At 45.1% G+C, this 23,116-nt stretch overlaps 1 protein-coding gene across 4 annotated transcripts in view; it reads left to right on the top strand.

The window, feature by feature from the left end:
• The window catches only part of gnas (GNAS complex locus), a 36,442-nt gene extending 15,935 nt beyond the window's left edge, over window positions 1-20,507 (top strand). For 2 of the 4 annotated variants that reach the window (XM_028997689.1, XM_028997690.1), the window contains exons 5-12: window positions 2,387-2,484; window positions 10,837-10,891; window positions 11,004-11,077; window positions 11,201-11,259; window positions 11,440-11,560; window positions 11,634-11,764; window positions 12,426-12,493; window positions 20,026-20,507. In XM_028997689.1, the coding sequence (XP_028853522.1) occupies window positions 2,387-2,484; window positions 10,837-10,891; window positions 11,004-11,077; window positions 11,201-11,259; window positions 11,440-11,560; window positions 11,634-11,764; window positions 12,426-12,493; window positions 20,026-20,172 (753 nt within the window). In that variant the 3' untranslated portion in view covers window positions 20,173-20,507. Of the gene's footprint in view, window positions 1-2,386; window positions 2,485-10,836; window positions 10,892-11,003; window positions 11,078-11,200; window positions 11,260-11,439; window positions 11,561-11,633; window positions 11,765-12,425; window positions 12,494-12,516; window positions 19,242-19,394; window positions 19,986-20,025 lie in introns of those variants that run through there. The other 2 variants (XR_003751382.1, XR_003751383.1) reach the window with 2 other exon arrangements.
• Window positions 20,508-23,116: the final 2,609 nt, after the last annotated feature.

Here is a 23,116-nt window from a genome sequence, read left to right as displayed (position 1 = left end):
AGGCCGCCTCACCTTGGGCACAACCTGCCTGACGGAAGGAGCCTGTCACCTGGGAGACTCCTTCAGAGAGTCATTAGCTCTCATTAGTCTTTAATAAGAGCGGACCGGCGTCTCCGAGGACGTCACCTGTGGGCTGCAGAGTTGCCAGCGGCTCCCCCGTGGTCTCTGGCATCTTTCGTGCTCGGCTTTTTTTTTTTTTTTTCAGGTGATGTTGTACTTCGGTGACTTTTCCGTGTTTGGGGGTCACACTTTTGAAACGAATCATAAGACTTTGAGACCCAGCGATTGGAATTTACTAAGTTTATAAATGCGGCTGTGGAGACGACATGCTGTCCCTGTGACAATTTATAGGGTTTCGGGTGTCTGTGCAAGGAGGACATGGGCCACCTCTCCGTCCTTCTCCTCTCGCTGCTCCCCTCCGGGCCCGCTGAGAACCAGTCGGACTGGTCGGCTCAGGCTCTCGGGTGCTTCTGGGAGGAAGCGGGCGTGATCAGAGGGGCGGACACCTGCGGAGGCGCGCTGTTTAAGGTCTGGCAGCCCCAGCCGGGGATGGCAAGAGGGGCGGATTGTCACCCGTCCTGAGTAGCACAGGGCTGTGCTGTGCTGCATGGCCTGCGCCTACGGAGCCTCCATTTTGCAAAAAAAAAAAAAAAAAATCAAAATAGATTTCATTCCTTAGCCAGTTCTCCCGTGAACCTGGTGAACCGTTCTGCCCGGTGCCCTTATCTCCCTTCTCTTTGGTTCCCCTCTAAATATAAACCCCCATCCCCTTTTTCGCCGAGAGCCGCCTCTGTCCGCGCCAGGATGCTTTTTGCCTGTTCCAGCACTCAGTCCGTGGCACACCGACTCAGGATTGTCAGGATTGCGGTGGGCTTCAACGTTCTCTGTGCCTGTGCATCTGCTTCGGCCTGCAGAGCGCCGCCGGCTTGTTGCAGAGCGAGCGTCGAGTCTTCCGGTGTTTTCGAGTTGGGTGGGAATAAAGAATCCGTTTATGTTATTTGTTAAATATGAAATAAAATACAGGAGCAGGGAGCAGAAATCCTGCTGAGTTTACTGGCTGCTTTTTGGCGGAGTTCTGTTCAGGGTCGAAGTTTGACGTGAAATGGAACCAAGGTCACTCCTCCGTTTCGTATCAGCACAGTTGATACTAAATACAGAGTCTGCTGGTACTGTATACGTTAACAAAACCAAAAAGGGCCTTAGTTCAAGTTGCATCCTCAGTTCCGTAAAAATGCATGCTCGCTTTTTTTTTCTGTATAGGCAGGGCACATTCTTTGCGGTACAAAAATAAAAATACATCCCTGCTTAAGTTCAATATATGCTACTGTACGTATATTTGCGAAGGATCTGTGATTTCACATCAGCAGTAAAGGCCGCAATGGAAAACTACCTTGTTCTTTACGGACATTCTCTCTTTCCCTATGCTGCATTGGAGAACAACTTTGGAAAAAGGCGACAGGCATTGCCTGGCAGTGGCTAATGTGACAGTTCACTCTGCACAATTGTCATATGTGTGATCGGGTGGCAAGGGGTCGTATTGCATGACTGATTGGCATCAGGGATCACACACATGATCTTTACCCTCTGACTGGTCTTTTGAAAGCGAAGTGATTATCATTGTGATACACAGCAGCACAGCACACGGTGACACAATGAAATGTGTCCTCTGTATTTAACCATCACCCTGAGTGAGCGTTGGGCAGCCATGAAAGGCGCCCGGGGAGCAGCGTGTGGGGACTGTGCTTTGCTCAGTGGCACCTTGGCAGCTCGGGATTCAAACCGACATAACAATTCAAAACAGACATAAACCAATAAACACATTTAAATCATAAAATGGAATGCTTGTTGTAGTTACTGTGCAACATTTCAGTCAGAAAGTTTGCATTACTCCTGGTTAAAGGCTATCGCAATAATACAGGTTCAGTAGATCCCAGTAGTAGTAGTAGCCGTCGTATAACTAGCCTCCGATTTACTTCCTTATTTTGTGTCCTCTTTTTTAACTTGCATTCTACAGTACATCCAGCTTACAGTTACGCTGTAGGCCAGTATTGGATTACTGCCTTAAAGTCCATCTAAGTTTCCAATTATTGGTGTTATTTGCGCAGTGTAGCAGATGCTTCCTACATTTACATTTACAGCATTTATCAGACGCCCTTATCCAGAGCGACTTACAGTCAGTAGTTACAGGGACAGTCCCCCCCTGTAGACACTCAGGGTTAAGTGTCTTGCTCAGGGACACAATGGTAGTACGTGGGGTTTGAACCTGGGTCTTCTGGTTCATAGGCGAGTGTGTCAACCACTAGGCTACTACCACCCTTTTCCTTCCAATCTTCCAGTAAGGATTAAAAAATGACCTTTGCTGAACCCCGTGTCCTCTCTTTTTCAGGAGTTTTATGAACACACCAAACTCCTGTGGCAGGACGAAGGGGTGAGGGCCTGCTTCGAGAGATCCAATGAGTACCAGCTGATCGACTGTGCGCAGTAGTGAGTACAGCCCTCTCGCATTATTCCTCCGCCATGAGCTTTCTGTGCCTAGATGGAAATATTTCTCGCTCTTTGAGAACTGATGAGCTCAGCACACGCACCTACGGTCTTTTCCATGCCAACCTGTAAGAACTTGCCAACGTGACATCGCGTCCGCTGGTTTCTGTTTTTCCAGTTTGTTGCGCGCTTCATACCTTAGCACACCAGCGGGATTTCTGAATTAAAATATAACGTTCCCTTCCCGCTGTCCCGGTGCTGCTCCGTTGCAGTTTTTCCTTTTTTCTCTGTGTGTGTGTGTGTGTGTGTTTTCTGTTCTCCCTTATCCCTCTTTTGATCTTGGTCAGGCCCGCCTCTGTCGTAAGGCATGCAACGGTCACATGAACCCAGGGTTCCTGGAAGGGGGGCCGGTGGTGGGATGTCAGTGGAGCCTTCCAGCAAGACGGCCATGAAAACCCTGCCTTTGTATGAAATGTGATTCTGGCCGCCAGATAGAGAAACCGAGTGGGAATGATGGGCGCGGCGAATGGGGGGAGCGATTGGACGGCCGGCCGGTCCGACATGCGCGGCGACGGGCGAAAGGGGTTTCCTGCATTGCGGGGTATGAGAGACCTGCCCTCTCCCACACCCAGCTGCCTGTGTTGTGGATCAGATGCCGGGCTGAGCCGCCCAGACCGGAAGTGCTCCCCCTCCCCCCTGCATGCGCTTATGTAAACGTAGAGGCAGGGAGAGCGAGCGAGGGAGAGCTATTTTTAACTCACGGGGCTCACTGCAGAAGGAGAGAGAATGAGTGAGTGAGAGGAGGGAGAGAGTTTAGCAAAAAAAAAAAAAAAAAAAGTGCCTTTCTTTCATTGATGGGGGGATTAACGCCAAACGACTCCATTCATCGTCAAAGGAGGAGATAAACAAGGGCTTTTAACCACCGAGGTGGACGAAACACACGTTTGAATTATGATTTTGATGTTATTGATTGGTCGGATCATTTCTTCCCCAAAAGAGGAGCGGCGCGGGTGGAAGGCTGAATCCGCTGTTTTGAAGGAGCTTCCTCTCACATGGTCTGCTGTCCATGTGGTGGGTGGCTCGGCGGTGCTGCGTTCCTCTTGTTGCAGCACGACTACAGTCTGGTCCCAAATATATATATTTAAAGGATTACATAAAGCTCGGGGAAAAACTGTAATCACAATTACTTTGGCCAAAACTGTTCTGTTCTGTGGCTTCAGAACAGAAAATGAATAAAAATAGGTATTAATTAAAATAAATACTGAATACATCAAAAAAAATACTGAATACAACAGCCTTTTTGGCTCAGTTTGATGCAGATATTTCATGTTACATTTCTTCTGATGCATTATGAATATAATTGTATTCAGATAAAATATTGGTAGTATTGCTGGTAATTGATAATTGGTTGCAGTATTGTGTGCGTAAATGTAATTTTGTCAGACTATTGTTTAGACCATTAGAACAAATAATTGCTTAAGCAAAATTAGCTTTTTTTTAAAGTTTAAAAAATGAGCCAAAGTGTTGGGTTTATGATTTAACATTTGTAAAATATATATTAATGACGTATCGCCATTGGTTGCCACTATAAAAAGAAAGAAAAGGTCTGCTTGTGGAAAGTCGAGCATCATCTGTTCCTGAATATCGATATAATGTAGTAAAAAAATTTTACTTTTTTTTCCATAAAAAGAGCGAAGCTCACATTGCTATGAAAGTGAGGCGGCAGTCCGCACCTCACAGCGCAGCCGTTTTCAGAAGTTATTTTCAAATTGTTGATCCACTCGTACTATTTACCTGCTGTGTCCATTTGTGGTCGTCTTTTATTAGTCCCGCTCTGGAGGAAAATATCTGGGCAAACATGGTGACGGTCAGTGTACTATTTGTAATGTGACGGACTATAAATTAATTATTGCGTTATACTTATATATAATGTTTACGTGGCGAAAAAGAATTTATTTATGAATGGCTGAGCATGAATGCGTTTTGTTCTGGTAACCTTTCTTCAGCGAAACATTCCCTTTTGGAACGTCAGACACTCTTCCTTTCCGTGTCCATGGCCCTTGTGAGGAAATGGAGTGATGTGGCAGCGCGGCAGTACGCAGCGTGGGCCCCCAACCCCCCCAAAACCCGCACATTGCCCACACACCCGCCCTGCCGGGCTGTAACATGACATGGGCTGCTCGCGTGCGCCACGGCCCCGTGAAGACGTCTCGCCCACATTTTCCTTCCCTTCCGTCCGTGCTCTCTCTCTCTCTCTCTCTCTCTCTCGTTGCTGTTTTCCTCCTCCTGTTTGTAGTACCGTCTCTGCAGAAAATGGCTGGGACTGAGTCATCACACGCGGGGAGGAAGGAGGCGGGAGGGAGGGAGGGAGGGTAGTGGAGGAGGTTTCGTTGGAAATCGGGTGGGGGTAGAGCCGGGCCCGGCCGTCGGGGGTTTGAACGCGAGCGAGCGAGATGAGATGTCTGGCTGTTGTGTACGTCGGCCACCCGCGCGCCGAGCTGTGCTAACTGGTCTTGCTGGTGCGTGTTGTTCGCCCAGTTGAGTGTCAGGGCTCGCTCCACATATTCCTGCCTTTCCTTCCATGCCTCTCTCTCTCTTTTCTCCTCTTTCTGCTTCTCCCCTCCACCCGCAGCACCACCACTTTTTCTTTTTCATCGCTCCCCTGCTCTGTCTGTCTCTCCCTCCCTCTCCCTGGCCCCACTCCAGTCACACAAGATTTGGAGCTGATATTCTATTTATAGCGCCTGTGGTTCTGTCGCCATGACAACCAAGCTGGAGGCCAGGGCGCCAGGGAGCTATTTTTGGAGCTGCTCTGTAATGTCAGACACAGCCTTCTCTCTCTTTCTTTCAATCTCTCCCTCTCTCTCTCCCTCTCTCTCTCTCTCTCTCTGTGTGTCAGAGCGACTTATGAAGACGTGTGCATGTGCAGCGACGAGAGTGATTAAGGACGTGTGAACGAATGGCGTCCGTCCTGCATGAAGTGAACCGCCGTAGAGCTTCCACAGCCGCCCGTCTGTCCTTGACGCGGGGAAAATGGTTCCAATTTTATTCCTGCGTGTGTCTGAGGCCGCAGCGACCAGACCAAACGCAACACGGACCTCAAAACAACGAAAACAAATTACCGTCGAGAAAATGAAACGGCAACGGTTGCACCCACGTTTCGCGCCGCTTTTAAAGAATCGGCAGAAGTCGCTTTACCTGGACAAATATTTAGGTTTTGGGATTTTGCTGATTGGTTTACGGGAGTCTGGGTCCATCTAATCCCCCGAACCACGTAATCCAGGCTCCTAATACTACAACCGTAACGAGACGAGTGTTTAATGACGAGGACGTCGACAGCTCTGCAGCATTAATAGGCCACGAAGATTACCGCAGGCGAGGGGTTACTTGACCTTTTCTTTTTTCGTTTGTATCTATTTACATATGGTGGACATACAGTTAAAATGAAACTTAATTAGACGCTTAGAATAAAAAATTCAAAAGAAACGACATGAATTTAAATTTAAACAAATTGTCGGTGTTTTTTTCATCATCATAAAATTACTTTGCAACTTTTTTTGGCCTCTCAGTTGACAAAGAGACAAACTGAGCTTATTCGGTTTTTGTGTGTGTGTGTGTGTGTGTGTGTGAGGAGGTGGGGTATTTGTTCGTCTCATTGCTTCTGTTTTTAGAAACAAATTGAGTTGGGAAATAACTTTGAGCATTAAAGTCATAACATGACGGCAATTAAAGCTCGCGCTGGGCCCGCCGTGTTTTCGGCCCGTACGCATGCAGCTGATACGCGCCGCACTCTGTTTACACGAAGGCCTTTGTGTTCCTCAAACAAGCGCAACACGTCCCTTCATAACACGCCGTCTGCGTTCTTCACATTTTTGCTTCTGTGGCGGTGGGGTGAAAATGAGCATTTTTTTTTCTATTCCATTTCCACATTTATTTTGCACTCTCGATATTTAAAAATTATATCTTTAAATAAATTGTGTGTGAAATGTTTTTTTAAATATTCGTCTTTTTTTTTTTATTGTGACAGATTGCAGGGTTTTTTTTTCATTGTTTCACAAATTTCAAGCACAAAACGGCGGAGCGGAACATGAGAGAACTCGCTGTCTGCAGGGGCCTTGCCTCTTCAACACAGGACGCTTGAAGGAATTTGTGATAGGATCTCACTTTTTCCTTTTTGTTCGACTGCTCAACACAGAGATTGGAATGAACGCTAAAAAATATATATATATATATATAAGAATGAGGCTGACGTATGTAAAAAAAAGTGTGATTTTTTTTGGCTTTCACTTTCCCTTTTGTCGGCTTTGTTAGTCAGGGCCATTTGGTTATACACTTAAAAAATTTGACATGGGGTATTCTTCTCAAATCAGAGTTACCGTGGATAAACAGATACTAATGCAGGGCCTTTATAAAAGTCCACTTTATTCTGTGGACTTCAGAATCAGCCACAGATCGGTTTTCTTTTACTGCGAGAGCATATCACTCCAACGCTGACTTCACTTCACAGGCTTCCAGTTAGTCTTAGAATCGTTTTTTGTATTTGTGTATTTGTGTTTAGGTCTTAGAATGGCTCTGCCTCAGTTTATTTGTCTGAACTGTTACACACCGTCTCTTAGGTCTGCGGACCAGAGGCTTTTATCTGAACCAAATTCATGTGACGAACTAAGAGGTGATGGGGCTTTTGCAGCCGCAGCTCATGTTAGGCAGTTCAAATCTCATTTAAAAACACACTTTTACTCCCTGGCTTTCGACCCAGTGTGAGGTGGTGACCTGTGTGGTTTCTGTACTTGTCTCAGTCTGTTTGAATGGATTTATTTATTTTACATTTTATACTTTTTGATATTATTTTATTATTGCTTTACTTTTTTTTTTATTAATATTTGTCTCTTTTAGTCATTGTCCTGTGTGTCATCATGTTTTTTGCCTGCTTCTATTGTACAGCACTTTGGTCAGCCTCATCGTTCTTTTAAAAGTGCTTTTATGTGCCAACACATTGAATGAGAAGGTGTGTCCAAACTTTAGGCCTGTACTGTGTATGTGTGTGTGTGTGTGTGTGTGTGTGTGTGTGTGTGTGTGTGTGTGTGTGTATATATATATATATAAAATAAAAATAATAATACATTTTATTTATAGTGCCCTTTTAATCAAAAGTTCTCAAAGGGCTAAAAAAAGATATAAAGGCAGACATTTAAAGAAATTGAATATAAAATTGGCATGGTATGGTTTGGTATTTACCAAGAGAAAGTTTCTTTAATAATTGTGTAGCTTTTTGAATGGGTGTTTACATAATAGGATATATGTAAATTTTAGCGATAATTCAGCATCTTGCTGGTGTGTTTTACAGTCAGTGCAGTTACAGACTTTGTACTTTAGTAGTCAGATCTGATCAGAAATATATAGTACATTTCTCTCTGGTGGGACTAATAGAGGATCATCTTATTTTTTATTTTATATATATATATATATATATATGTGTGTGTGTGTGGCAAAAAAATTTTTTTTAAAAATCTGTATCATAAAAATATGACTTGTGATTTGGTGTTCATGTGTGTGCATATGTGATTTTTGTCCCAGAAATGAAGCTCAAAATGTTTCATATCAAAATGCATATGCGACATTATAAAGCCTTGGTTTTTGCCACATTAAGGAGTTATTACCACGGTAACTCCCAAGCACAGTGGAACACGATGAGGGATTATTTTTGTGTCCAACATGTTCTCTGTCCAAGTACAAGTTCTCTTCCCGGCTGGAGAACAGATAAAAGCGCTGCTGGGTGCGTCTGCACAGTCCGGACAGCAGCAGCTACTATTATTGTGTCTGACTACCGCCAAGGACCATTATAGCAGGGGGCTATAAATAGTATGAAATTCTATATTTGATATGTGCTGTTGGACGGGGTCCATGGACCCGTAAGTGTGGCACTGGTATGGGTACAGCGGGGGCACCGGGCCTGGAAGGGGAGGAGCCAGCTATCTGTCTGTCTGTCAGTCGGTCTGACTGGCTGTCTGTTTCGTTCAAGATGCAGGAAGGGGAGGGGGGTTTGTAGAAGACTGGTGCGAAAGCGTAGCCCAAACAATGGAGGAATGGCACGCAGGTCTGGATAACCGCTCTGCTGCGGCCATGACATCAGCCCCAGGGTGGAGGTAACGGCACGGCACGGCTGCACCCGGTGTACCGGGAAACTCCCCCGAGCCCCCCCACTGTCTGACCTGCAGCTCTCCCGTCACATTTCACCCCTGTGTGTCACATTCCTGCTCCGCTCAGGGGGGCTGCATACCTTGGCCTCCGCGCCGGAGTGCTGCCGCTCTGTCCTCTGGTGCGGGCCACGCCGTCACCCCTCCGTCCACCCGTCCGCTCACAGATTACAATTTTTTTTGTTGTTGTTGTTGTTTTGGAGTCACATGATTGATAACACGCTGCCTCCAACACTGGGCCATATGTGTCTGAGGGTAGGGTTTGTCACACACTGGAGCAAGACCACCCCCTAAACACACACATACGCACAAACACTATATTCAGGGGCTGTGGTCGAGGAATTCTCTCTCTTTTTCTCGCTCCCTCCCCCACTCACAATGGCCAGTGAGGTGGACTGAGCAGAGACTGAGCTCAGAAACACACTCATCTGTTCAAATTCTCCTTCACCCCTCAGAGCGCTTCATCGTTCTGTATGCACCGCACACACGGTGCCGTATGCAAACAAAGAAACTGCGAGGCGTTCGGAATCAGGGCTGACATGAGAAGTGGGAGTTTGTGGAGCGCCCACCCCTCCTTCCGCTCCCCACAAAGACCTCCTACTACAGCGGCTCCATTGACTACAGTGTTGTCTGACTCAGACGGCTCAGAAACTCTGGCTTGTGCTGAGAAATGCGCCCCTCTGCTGGCTGCCTGTGGAACTGCATAAAGGCCCAGTGCCGTCGAAGCTGTGTCTGATTTTTGTACCGGTGAACTGTCCAAATTATCAGGATTATTACTTTCTTGTAGTTGAAGTGTAATATTTACAGCATGGTCCCACTGCCAGTCTCACTATTAGTGTGTACCAGACGGACGTTTTCACCATGGCTGGACATGACGAGGAAGAAGGACGTCACGAGACAGGGGTTTAATACATGGTACACATGACAGGGGAAACATCCCCAAACAATGACCCGACAGGCACGAACAGGGCAGCTTTATACAATTAAACACAGGTGATCACAATCAGGAAATATTACACAGGACCAACATGAAACTCTGGTCCGAACTCTGGACCCGGAGTAGCCCTGCCAGACCGGAATCATGACATTACCCTCCCTCCTAGGCATGACTCCCGGCGTGCCACCCAAAACAGTCCATGATGGTGGCTGTCCTGGGCTGACGGCTTCAGGCCCAGGCCAAAGCACGGGTCCTTTGTGGGGGACCGGCATCCTGTCCACCGTCCACAGCACCCACCGCTCCGGTCAGTCTCTGGCACGCCCCGCTGGGAAGTCCGGCGCTCTCCTCATCTCAGTTATCGCCGGGAGCACTTGAACTGTGCAACAGGTCTTCTCGTAGACCGCCGAGAGTCTGTCACGCTTGGGGAAACGATAAAGACATGACATGGACTTGGGCAGGAAACTGGCGATTACCAGAGGCGTGTCGCTGGAATCCGGAGGAGATGGCGATGTCAGGGGAGGGTCCATACCTGGAATCGTCCTCCCGGAGGAACCATGGCTCTGTGGATCTCAGCGGGGCGGCGTCGGCTGCGTCCAAATCTGGTCGGGTCATTCTGTCACGATGGCTGGACTTGGCGAGGAAGAAGGACGCATACGCACAACGTCACGAGACAGGGGTTTAATACATGATACACGCGACAGGGGAAACATCCCCAAACAATGACCCGACGGTGAACAAACACAAGAGGATAGCTTTATACACTCATACAACATTACACATGACGAACATGAAACTCTGGTCCGAACTCCGGACCCGGAGTAACCCCTGCTGGACCGGATCACGACAGACATCCTTAAACCTGTGTTGCTCGACCGAACCTATCATGAATGTACGTGAGTCACTCTGGCACAATAAAATGAATAAATATGCATTGATTTTAAGCTATTGGCTTCTGTTGAATCTCTGAATGTTATCGGACTGTCATAAACATTCTTTATAGTGTTTGGACAGACGTGCTTACGTCCTCCTGACCTTATCGCGCTATGACCAATGGGTGAATTCCCCTGCTTTGTTCTGAAGTCATCTCTCCGCTCATTGTATTAATCCCGTCGCTGTTTTGAAAAGCTCTGAACTCTGTTTGTATAGCAATCTTCTATTTATATACTGATTTAAAGGAAGCTGAAACCCTGTAACCGGCGGCAATAACTCTTTATTCTCTTTCAGCTTTTTAGACAAGATCGACATCGTGAAACAAAGCGACTACACTCCAACCGATCAAGTAAGTTTGCTTTTGCTGACACTTCTCATTTCTGTTGATGAGGCCATTTTCAAGAGGCCTGGTGTATGAAAATGTCCTCCTCAGCCTTTTCCCTCTGTGTTCCTTTTTTCAGGACCTACTGAGATGCAGAGTCCTGACCTCTGGGATTTTTGAAACGAGATTCCAAGTGGACAAAGTTAATTTTCAGTGAGTTTGGAGGAGAATGACTCTTCATAATTCTGATTCTGAGTTTGGGGCAGTGAGGCACAGACGTGATCCGGTGGTCCAGGATGGTAATTAGCACACAATGTGTCTTTCCCACCTTTTCAGCATGTTCGATGTGGGAGGTCAGAGGGATGAACGCCGGAAATGGATTCAGTGCTTTAATGGTGAGTGGGTTTATATACTCATTATACTCATGGTCCAACCAAAATAAACTTCCGCATAGTGCAAGGCTTCCAATAGCTTTCGATACCGAAACAGCCTTACCCTGCACAGAAATCATCTTTGGTTAGGTATGTTAGGAGTATGGAAACTGAGCACCTGGGAATCTTCTCTGCTCCTAACAGATGTGACGGCCATAATATTTGTGGTTGCAAGCAGCAGCTACAACATGGTCATCAGAGAAGACAATCAGACCAACCGTCTCCAGGAGGCACTGAACCTCTTTAAGAACATCTGGAATAACCGGTGAGGTTTCTTCTACAGGCAGACGCTCTGATGATCCTGAACCCCTTGGTGATGGTTGGGGACTGTCTTTCAGGTGGCTGCGGACCATTTCTGTCATCCTCTTCCTAAACAAACAGGACCTGCTTGCTGAGAAGGTTTTGGCAGGGAAATCCAAAATTGAGGAGTACTTCCCTGAATTTGCACGCTACACCACACCTGATGATGGTGAGGACCAGTAACAAGAAGCAGCGAGTTACTGTGAAATATCTGGGGTTGTGTCAGCCACACATGTTGTTGCTCACTGTAAGATAAGATCAACCTTTATTAGGTTATTTATTAGGTTAGTGATGCCATCTGTTTTTTTTCCAACATGAGTGTGATCCCAAGATCCACTTATTGCACCCCTTATTGAGGAATAACTTTGGGTCTAATACTGGGGGGGTTATGTGGGGGGTGCTAGCGGGGGGGCAGCAAAGGATTGCGGTATTGAATGACAATTAGCTACTTATGAAGCGCATTTTCTAAAACAGTGCCAGTTTTTTTACAATAAAGGACAGTAAAGAACGGAGTTTAAGCTGCCAGAAATGAAAAATAAATGAAAAAAAATGCAATTCATGCAAAAAATGTATATATTTATTAATTGGAATTATGTGATTATATTGGGAGGGCAATATTGGCTGGATCTGATTTTTGCAGGGGTCATGACCCCTCTAACCCCCATGTAAATTACACACCTGCATAAAAGCATTTATCTTCTATAAATGAATAACAATGTTCAGTTCTACTGCCATTAACATGTAATGATTATATGCCATTGTTTTAATGCACCATTTGTGTGTGTCTGGAAATTTGGGGAAAACTCTGTAATGGATTCTGTCTCCCTCAGCTACACCGGAGCCTGGAGAGGACGCGCGTGTCACAAGAGCAAAATATTTCATCCGTGACGAGTTTCTGGTAAGTGCTCAACGTGAGGCCACGTTAAATGCATAGCGTGGCCATTTTTTGGAAGCTGGTTGTTCCTGCAGCTCAGAGGGGTTTAGATTTCAGTTTTCAGATCCAGAGTAGGTTAAATCAAGTGCAGTGCCCTCTCTGTATCTAAGGTTTCTCCATTTTTGAAAGTCATTGTGCTGCCTTCTAAGGCATCCTTTGAGTGCAACTTTATTTTGAAAGGTTCAAAGTTAGAAACTTTTAGCGAGTGCTTTTATTTTGTACAGGAAGTTGTTATGGGTCATATCCTGTTTCCTTATAATTAGTCAAGACCACACTAGAATTCAGTTGTGTGTAATCTGGGTCCATCGCATGTAATCCACACTGCAATCACCACAGATGCAATGTCGTGAGTACCTAATTTCATAAATTAAAGTGTTAGGTTAATGTTAAAGGCATTATTTGTTTAAGAAAAGAAACGTAAATGTATGTTACAAAGACAATTTATTTATGATTGTTAAACACATACAGGATGGTTGATTTATGTTTTTCTGTGTTATAGTTTTCACTCTGTCTCTGTAAATAAATGAAGTCACAGTAAACGGCTTAAAAGAAAACTTACGACGACTCAAGCCATTATTTGCGGGAAGAGTTTAACTGGCTGTATAGCTTCAGTTCCACACTGTAGTGAGGACAGCACAGTGAAAAGACAAGGAAAAGCTGGTGTTACATTGTGGTAAAATGGATGGAAGACAAAGCGACAAGACTTCGATGGCTAGTGGGAGAAGCTCACGATCATCCATGTCTTCTGCCAGTGCAGCAATACGTGCACGTGCCAAAGCTGAGGCAGCAAAAACACGCCTTGCATACGCCGAACAAGAAACTCAAGTCAAGATAGAAAAAGTAAAAAGAGATGCTGAGTTAGAAGCGCTTGTTATGCGTAGAGAAGCAGCGGCAGCTGAAGCTGAGGCAGCCGTCTGGGAAGCAGCAGATGTCATGAGAAACTGTTTGCTATTGGATGAAGCGGGTCCCTCAGAGGAAGATAAAATGGAGCGAACGAGTGACTATGTTGCTGACCATTTCAACTCGCACACAGAGAACAAAGGTCTTCAAGCACACTGCTCAATCCAAGAAGCAGTTAATCCTCGAACAGTTAGTCCTCACAACCCTTTTTACCAAGGATGTCAGACGTTATATGCTGATATTGTCAACCAGCATACACCGAAAAATGACCGTGTCTATGTCACATCAGCAAATAGAATGGACAATCGGACTGCGCATGTACAATCCAGTCAACAAAACAGTCAAAATGAGTGTCATTCTACTTCGAACAAATCGACACAGCCTTTTTTCCCCCACCATATGTCAACAGCCTCTCATAGCACACCTACAGCTGGACACTTGGGGCAGTATTTAGCGCGTCGAGAGCTGGTCAGTTCAAGTTTATACCAGTTTGATGACAAGCCTGAACATTATCGTGCCTGGGAGTCATCGTATGCTAATGTGACACAAGGACTGAACCTCACAGCTACAGAGGAGCTGGACTTATTAGTAAAATGGCTCAGTAAAGAATCCGGTGACCATGTAAGACGCCTACGGTCAGCATATGCAACAAATCCAACCATGGCTCTTAGAAAGGCCTGGGAACGTCTCCAAGAATGCTATGCTGCACCTGAGATAATCGAAAAGTCTCTTTTTGACAGACTGAGCAGTTTTCCAAGAGTTTCAAGCAAGGAACACACAAAGCTTAGAGAACTCGCAGATTTGTTAATGGAAGTACAGTGTGCCAAGGAAGACGGATATCTCCCAGCTCTTTCCTACTTGGACACAGCACGTGGCATCGAACCAATCGTAGCCAAGCTACCTTATGGACTCCAAGATAAATGGGTTTCAACTGGTTCACGGTACAAGGAAGAAAATGGAAGACAGTTTCCTCCATTTGCTTTTTTTAGCAAATTCGTAGGTTCCGAAGCACGAAGAAGAAATGACCCTAGCTTCGCCATCTCAGGTGTTAGTGGCACACCTACAAGGCCTGACAAATTCCTTCCCAAAGGCACAAGAAACCCCATTTCGGTCCATAAGACAAATGTAGCTTCAACATACACAAGTAGCAGCCCTGTGAAAAGCTATAGTGATCCAGATAAAATGTGCCCACTTCATGGCAAGCCTCACCCACTTAAACGGTGTAGAACCTTCAGAGCCAAAAGTCTAGAAGAGAGGAAAGCCTTTCTTAAAGAAAAAAGAATCTGTTTTAAATGTTGTAGCTCTGTTGCTCATGTAGCAAAAGACTGTTCAAATGCAGTTAAGTGCATAGAATGTGATAGCACTCACCATAACACTGCTATGCATCCCGGCCCAGCACCTCAAGCTCAAGCGGCTACAACTCCATCACATGATGGTGGGGAGGGAGAAGAGCACAGCAGCAGCGAAGCTGTTGTTAATTCCAGCTGCACAGAGGTTTGTGGCATGGGACAAGCTGGCAGGTCGTGCTCTAAGATTTGCTTAGTCAAAGTTTACCCCGATGGCCAACCAAACAAAGCTATTAAAGCCTATGCCATATTGGACGACCAAAGTAATAGGTCGTTAGTAAAGTCTGCATTCTTTGAGCTCTTCAAAATAAAAAGCGAGCCCTACTCTTACTACTTGAAAACATGTTCAGGCTCAGTGGAATTATCTGGACGGACAGCCAAGGGGTTCGTGGTAGAGTCTCATGAAGGAGGAGTTGTTGTTCCACTTCCACCACTCATAGAGTGCGACGACATACTCGACAATCGGTCAGAAATCCCGACGCCAGATGTGGCTCGTCACCATCCCCATCTTCGTAAGATAGCTAAGCTCATTCCAGAGGTTGATCCTACAGCTGAGATACTCATGTTGCTCGGTAGAGATATAATACGAGTACATAAAGTGAGGGAGCAAGTTAACGGACCTCACAACGCCCCCTTTGCGCAACGGCTAGACTTAGGATGGGTGCTAGTCGGAGAAGTCTGCTTGGGGAGCACACACAAGCCAACGGTTAACTCGTTTAAAACAACAGTGCTCGAAAATGGTCGACCTTCAACCTTCCAACCTTGTACAAATTCCCTATATATCAAAGAAAGGATAGATCCTGACACAAGGACAAGGAAGGGAAACTTAAAGAACAACCAAGCTGCAGGAGAATTTTTAGGACGAACAGTCTTTAATCAAACGGAGCGTGACAACAAGCTGGCTCCTTCAATCGAAGATGACATCTTTTTGAAGATGATGGACAAAGAGGTCTACAGAAATGAGTCTAACAGTTGGGTGGCTCCACTCCCATTCAGACAACCGAGACAACGCTTACCTAATAATCGTGATCAAGCAGTCAAACGTTTCACATCGCTCCAGCGCAGCCTAAAAAGGAGACCAGAGATGTTACAAAAGTATGTAGCCTTCATGGAGAAGATTCTGGAGAACGACCATGCAGAGGTAGCGCCACCATTGGGACAGAATGAGGAATGTTGGTTCCTTCCAACATTTGGGGTGTTCCATCCTCGAAAGCCAAGCCAAATCAGGGTGGTATTTGACTCGAGCGCTAAGTGTTCTGGAGTTTCTCTTAATGATGTGCTTCTCACAGGGCCTGATCTTAACAACACGCTGCTTGGAGTACTGATGCGGTTCCGCAAGGAAAAGGTAGCTATACTTGCAGACGTACAGCAGATGTTTCACTGTTTCATAGTGCGCCCAGATCACAGGAATTACCTGAGGTTTCTGTGGTATAACAACAATGATGTGACCAAAGAAGTCATAGACTACAGAATGAAAGTCCATGTTTTCGGGAACAGCCCGTCTCCAGCCATAGCTATTTATGGACTCAGGAGAGCTATCCGAGAGGGTGAGAGAGAACATGGGAGTGACACAGTTGACTTTGTGGAGCGCCACTTTTATGTGGACGATGGTCTTCATTCCCTTCCATCTGATGCTGAAGCCATTGATCTGCTCAGCAGAACGCAGTCATCATTTGCCAAATCAAATGTCAAGCTTCACAAGTTTGCTTCTAATAGCCGAAAGGTCTTGGAAGCTTTCCCTCAGGAAGACCGAGCAGCAGTTGAAGGGAATGTGGATCTCAGTGGGGAAGTTGTGCCCATTCAGCGCAGTTTAGGTCTTCTGTGGGAAGTGACAAGTGACACGTTCACCTTTTCTGTGGCGAAAGACCTCAAGCCATTCACCCGTCGTGGTGTCCTCTCCACGATAAATAGTATCTTCGACCCAATGGGGTTTTTGGCACCAGTTACAATCCAGGGAAGAGCTCTTCTAAGAGAACTCACAGCTGAACAGTCGGACTGGGACACGCCGCTCCCTGAAGATAAGATTGGCAGGTGGAAAGTCTGGCACGACTCACTAGAGAGGCTAAGACACCTTCATGTACCACGTACATATACGCCGACTTCTTTAGCCAAAGCAGTACACGTACAGCTCTGTACCTTTTCTGATGCATCAACCAAAGCTATTGGTGCTGTGTCGTACCTGAGAACTGTACAAGAGAACGGAGAAGTGCAGGTCGGATTTGTGATGGGAAAGTCCAAGCTCGTACCTCTGTCTGAACCAACGATTCCAAGACTGGAGCTTTGTGCAGCCGTTCTTGCTGTGGAAATGGTAGACCTGATTAAAGATGAACTGGATTTAAAAATAGATTCCACGAAATTCTACAGTAAGGTAGCTTTAGGTTACATCCACAATGAATCGAGACGCTTCTATGTGTACGTCCATAACAGGGTTCAGCGCATTCGTCAAACTACGAAGCCTGAACAATGGCATTATGTGCGCACAGAGGACAATCCTGCAGACCTCGCATCAAGGTCTGTTCCTGCTTCGCTCCTGGCAAAGACGACGTGGTTTACAGGACCTCAATTTCTCATGAACACTCCTAATGAATCAGAGCAGGCTCAACCTTTTGATCTAGTTGAACCAGAGCTGGATGTGAATGTCCGTACTCAAGTGAGAAGCTATGTAACAGAATTACGAGAGAAGAACCTCAAAGCGGAAAGCTTTCAAAGATTCTCTAGTTTGAGTTCTCTCATTCGGGCCATAGCATTCTTAATACACAATGCAAGGTCTCACATTCATTCGAAGCGCACTGAAAAGTGTAAAGGGTGGCATACGTGTGATCTTCCTCGCACTCTAGAAGAATTATCTCAAGCAAAGGAAATCATCATTGGCGCTGTGCAGAAAAGAGCATTCCCTAAGGAATTCAAAGCCTTGATGATGAATGAACCAGTCCATCCAAGCAGCAATCTTCTTCACCTCAGTCCAATCCTGCAGAACAATCTCATCTGTCTCGGAGGTCGACTGAAAAATGCTAATCTGGACATTGGAGAAACTAACCCAATAATTCTCCCAAAGGACAATCATGTTTCCTTGTTGTTCGTCAGGCATTATCATTCTCAGGTACAGCATCAAGGTCGTCACCTCACGGAGGGAGCTCTCAGGGCAGCAGGGTTCTGGCTTTTAGGTGGTAAAAGGCTCATTAACTCTGCCTTACATAAATGTGTAACTTGCCGTAAGCTCAGAGGCAAACTGCAAACACAACGCATGGCTGACTTACCTGCGGTGCGTCTCCAAACCTGCCCTCCTTTTACTTACGTAGGTTTAGATGTTTTTGGACCCTGGTCTATCATCGCACGGCGCACTAAGGGTGGGCAGGCAGGAAGCAAGCGCTGGGCTATTCTGTTTTGCTGCATGAGTTCCAGAGCAGTACATATCGAGGTTATCGAATCGATGGATTCTTCAAGCTGTATCAACGCCCTGAGACGTTTCTTCGCAGTGAGAGGACCAGCTAAACAGCTCATGTCTGACTGTGGCACAAACTTTGTAGGAGCATGTAAGGAGCTTGGAATGAGTGGGAACAACCCTGAGACCACAGTGCAGAGGTTCCTAAGCCAACAAGGGTGTTCATGGGTATTCAACCCCCCTCATGCGTCACACATGGGAGGTTCTTGGGAACGACTAATCGGAGTAGCTAGGAAGATTCTGGATGCAATGCTTCGCGATCAGTGCACTCGGTTAACACACGATGTTCTATGCACATTAATGGCAGAAGTAGTAGCCATCATCAACGCAAGACCACTAATCCCAGTTTCAGATGATCCTGAGGACCCATTCATCCTATCACCTTCAATGCTGTTAAACCAGAAGGTTGGAGTCCCACCTATACTGGGAGACTTCACAGACAAAGATCTTCTCACCAAACAGTGGAGACAAGTGCAGGTTCTTGCCGATAGATTCTGGAGTCGTTGGAGGAAAGAGTACCTGCCAACTTTGCAGTATCGTAGGAAATGGAACAAGTCACACCGGAACTTGCAAGAAGGAGACATTGTGCTTCTTAAAGACAGACAAGCTGCCCGTAATGACTGGCCTATGGCTGTGATTACGAAAGCGTTCCCTGGAGGGGACGGGAATGTACGAAAGGTGGAGTTAAGGACAACTAATCAGGGAAACTCAAAGACCTTTCTCAGACCAGCTTCGGAGGTTGTTTTGCTTTTGGGTAAAGACTAGTATGTATTAGCTCTGGTTAGTGACCTCACAGAGATCAGGCGGGGAGTGTGCTGCCTTCTAAGGCATCCTTTGAGTGCAACTTTATTTTGAAAGGTTCAAAGTTAGAAACTTTTAGCGAGTGCTTTTATTTTGTACAGGAAGTTGTTATGGGTCATATCCTGTTTCCTTATAATTAGTCAAGACCACACTAGAATTCAGTTGTGTGTAATCTGGGTCCATCGCATGTAATCCACACTGCAATCACCACAGATGCAATGTCGTGAGTACCTAATTTCATAAATTAAAGTGTTAGGTTAATGTTAAAGGCATTATTTGTTTAAGAAAAGAAACGTAAATGTATGTTACAAAGACAATTTATTTATGATTGTTAAACACATACAGGATGGTTGATTTATGTTTTTCTGTGTTATAGTTTTCACTCTGTCTCTGTAAATAAATGAAGTCACAGTAAACGGCTTAAAAGAAAACTTACGACGACTCAAGCCATTATTTGCGGGAAGAGTTTAACTGGCTGTATAGCTTCAGTTCCACACTGTAGTGAGGACAGCACAGTCATTGTTGTCACAAAAGCTATAAATGTTTATGGGTTAATAATACACCTGAGGCTGTACTGTGGGACTATATTGCTGTGATGTAATCAGATCTGTTCCTGCACTCATTTGATGGGAGTTTCCTGTTTTTGGAACGACTGATGCAGACTGCATGTTGTGCGACATTTCTTCCCATTAAGTCAAGAGTCTAAAGGACCTGTACAATTCTCAAAAGTTTCCTTCCAACATACATTAACCAAAGTTTAAATATCTTTTAAATAAGGTTGTAATGGACTGTTCCCCCATGTTTTACTATTAGGACATTAAATGTTTCGAGTTGTGAGAACCATATGGGCGTGTGTCATATTTTGCCAATGTTATAGGAAAGAAAACCATTTTTAAATTAAAAAAGTTCAGTGTTAAGTAATTTTTTGTTGTTGTTGTTTAATCGCTTATATCACTTTTTGTTTAAAAATCCGTTTGCCATAAGTAACTTATTTTTTAACCTTGCAGAGGATCAGCACAGCGAGCGGGGATGGAAGACACTACTGTTACCCCCACTTCACCTGTGCCGTCGACACCGAGAACATCCGCCGCGTCTTCAACGACTGCAGAGACATCATCCAGAGGATGCATCTACGGCAGTATGAGCTCTTGTGAGGGGAGAGGGGAGAGGACAGAACTCCTAACCCCACCCTGTTACCCCCAGCCTACACCCTGCCATTTCCTCACTCGGCACCCGGCCCTCTACCCGAAAGCCCTGCACCCGCACTCTGTGTTCACCTGGGGGCGGTGTTTCGTTTAGGAACGTGACAGTGCAACTTGAAGACTTCTGACCACGGCCAATCGCCACAAAAAAAAGACAAGAAGGAAAAAAAAAGAAATGGAATACCGACAGGACTGCTCTACTCCCCTGCACTTTGACATTGCACTCAGGACTGAGATGCCATTTCACACACAGCAAAAAAAAAAAAAAAAACTGCTTCAAAACAACTCATTAACCCCTTTTTTATTTTTCACTATCTGATCTGACTTTTTCTGGTCTTAGGCCTGATGTAACACAGATACACACACACACACACACACACACACACGTGCTTCTGTCCTGGTCCTGTGATAACAGAACATGCTGTGCCTGGGGGCTCCTGGCCTCTCCACACACCGTCTGACTGAGAGACCTATGCACAAAGAAGATGCACGGACCCTCGCGTATAAGTAGAGGGGATGGGTAAGCGGTGGAATAATGCAAAGGCTGGAAGATTGTAGAGCATTAACAGCAGAGGTGGGCCGAGAGCGGACTCTGCCTGGGGCTGGATGCATGTGGAAGTGAGTGTGACTCAGACACAAGACAGTCACATGACCTGCTCATCTGGGAAAGGGGAGGATACATACAATGCATAAATTCATGCATACAGTGAACTTCATGCAGTGCAAAAAATCTTAGCTATATATATAGATATTTATATATGTGTGTATATAAATATGTATATATATATAAATATATATATATATATTATATATTCCTGTTATAACAAGTCAACTTTTTTCTGTTTGTAGGTTCCCCAGTTGTGTGTTGGTGTACACTGTGTGTGCGATCTGCCTCTGTGCACCATTTACTCCCGTTTATCCGACCCCCACCTCCACCCCCCACCCGCCACTGTCCAACTTCTGCACACTTAACTCCTCTGAACACGTGGAGATTTTCAAGGAGAGACTTTATTCTAAAATCCGAATGAATAGAATAAGTGGAAGAAGTGGAAGACAAACGGGACATTCATCTGGACGCCCACTGTCCGGCCCGCTCCACTTCCCTCCACGAGTATCCGCCCACGCCCCGCCCCGTCTAACCCAGTCTTTCAGTATGTCTGTCTTTACTTTATTGCTAGACTATTATTCTTGTACAGACTGTAAAATGTATTATTTTGTACAACTTTATTGAAGAAGAAAAAGACAAAAAACTAACTTGTAGAAGATCCCTGTGCCTTGATCACGACTGTACGTGTAAAATGAGCTAAGATGTAAGGTATGTTTCACTGCGCTGTACAGCTTGACTAGTCCCTCCCTCATGCTGTTCACTCTGCGGTGGGAGAGGGAGGGCTACGGTCTGTTGCTCGCCCCCCAACCCATTGATTTCTCTTTTTTTTTTGGTTTTACATTCTCTGGTTTTATATATATGAGGTTTTCAATGAAAAGAAGCAAACGTAATGTTGTGGAGTTCAAAACAAGAAACGTATACGCTTTTTTTGTTTCTTTTTGTTTCTTTTTTATTGTGTCACCAACAACAGCCTATGTGTTTGGAGGGGGGGGGGTCAGATTTTTTATGTTATTATTTGTTTTATTTTCTTTTTGTAACTTTAATTCCTTTAAAAGCGAAAAAAATATCCAAATACAAAAAAACATTGCTTGTTTCTAAATGAACCAAATTCTTTTGCTAAAAAAAAGAGAAAAAAATGAAAAAGAAAAAACATCAACAATGTATTAAATGTTTGGGTCATTCCCAGTGTTGGACGGCCGGCCGAGGCTGAACTAGGGGTCCGAGTCTTGGTATTAAAAACGGGGAGAAAAAAAATGACAATAATAATAATAACGCGCTGTGCATACTGATCACTTGTCACAGCGAAGTCCCCATCTGGAGGGTAGAGGGGCCCTCTGGTGTGGCCCTGCCTCTGTCAGAGCACAAGCCAAGTGACCCTCTCTGTACCACAGTCACGCCTAAACACTGATCCATGTGACAGTCCGGCAGCTCATTCCGTCGCCCGGGCTGCCGACATGCACCAAGTATTTATTTATTTATTCGTCCTCTTGTCAGATAGCTACTTTTTGGAAAGAGGGCGGGGCTATAACCAACTCCGCCGCCCGTGCCGTGTCGCCTCTCCTGCAAAAATGTGGTACAGCGTTGGCAGGCAAAACAAGACTGAAGCTCTTACGTTTATTATTATATGTTTTGGGGTTTTTTTTTAAATGTTTTTCTTTTTCCTGTTCTTTCTTTCTAACATTTTTTTTTTCAAGTCAAGTCAAACTCGCTGCAGCAATAAGTGAGTAATTTTAGTACCAAAAACCACCTGGCTTTATATTTTTACATTGAGTGTTTTTCTGGGGTTTTTTTTTTTCGATGTATGTTGCTTTTCCATGTGTCTGACACTTCCTGTACATTTTGTACAAAGATTCAAATTACAGCTGTAAAAGCAGAGTGTAACGATGTTTCAATCACACACGCACAACACTGGAGTCTTTTCTTTTCATTAATGATTAATGTCATTAATATATGTAGGTGTATATACATACATACATAGTATATGTGCAAAGGCATTTCTTGATGAAAGTGAGTAAGTCATTTATTTTTAAAGCACTTATCACAGACAAATGTCACAAATCGCTCTACAGTGATGAGGCAAAATAAGAAGGTTGTGGGAACAAAGTATAAAACATTACATAATCAACAACCAGATACATAAGGCAATACCATAAAATGAAACGCTAACATAAAACAGAGAATGCTCAGCTCTGAGTGAAAGCTCAGAGGTTTCGAGCTGTTTCTTAAACGATTCCACTGAAACAGCAGTGTGCAGATCATATTGGGGCGGTGGTGGCCTAGCGGTTAAGG

This window comes from Denticeps clupeoides, chromosome 12 (genome assembly GCF_900700375.1).
Source record: "Denticeps clupeoides chromosome 12, fDenClu1.1, whole genome shotgun sequence".
In the NCBI taxonomy this organism is placed as follows: domain Eukaryota; kingdom Metazoa; phylum Chordata; class Actinopteri; order Clupeiformes; family Denticipitidae; genus Denticeps; species Denticeps clupeoides.
Note: the sequence above shows the minus strand (reverse complement) of the source record. Positions and strands in the feature narration are given on the sequence as shown.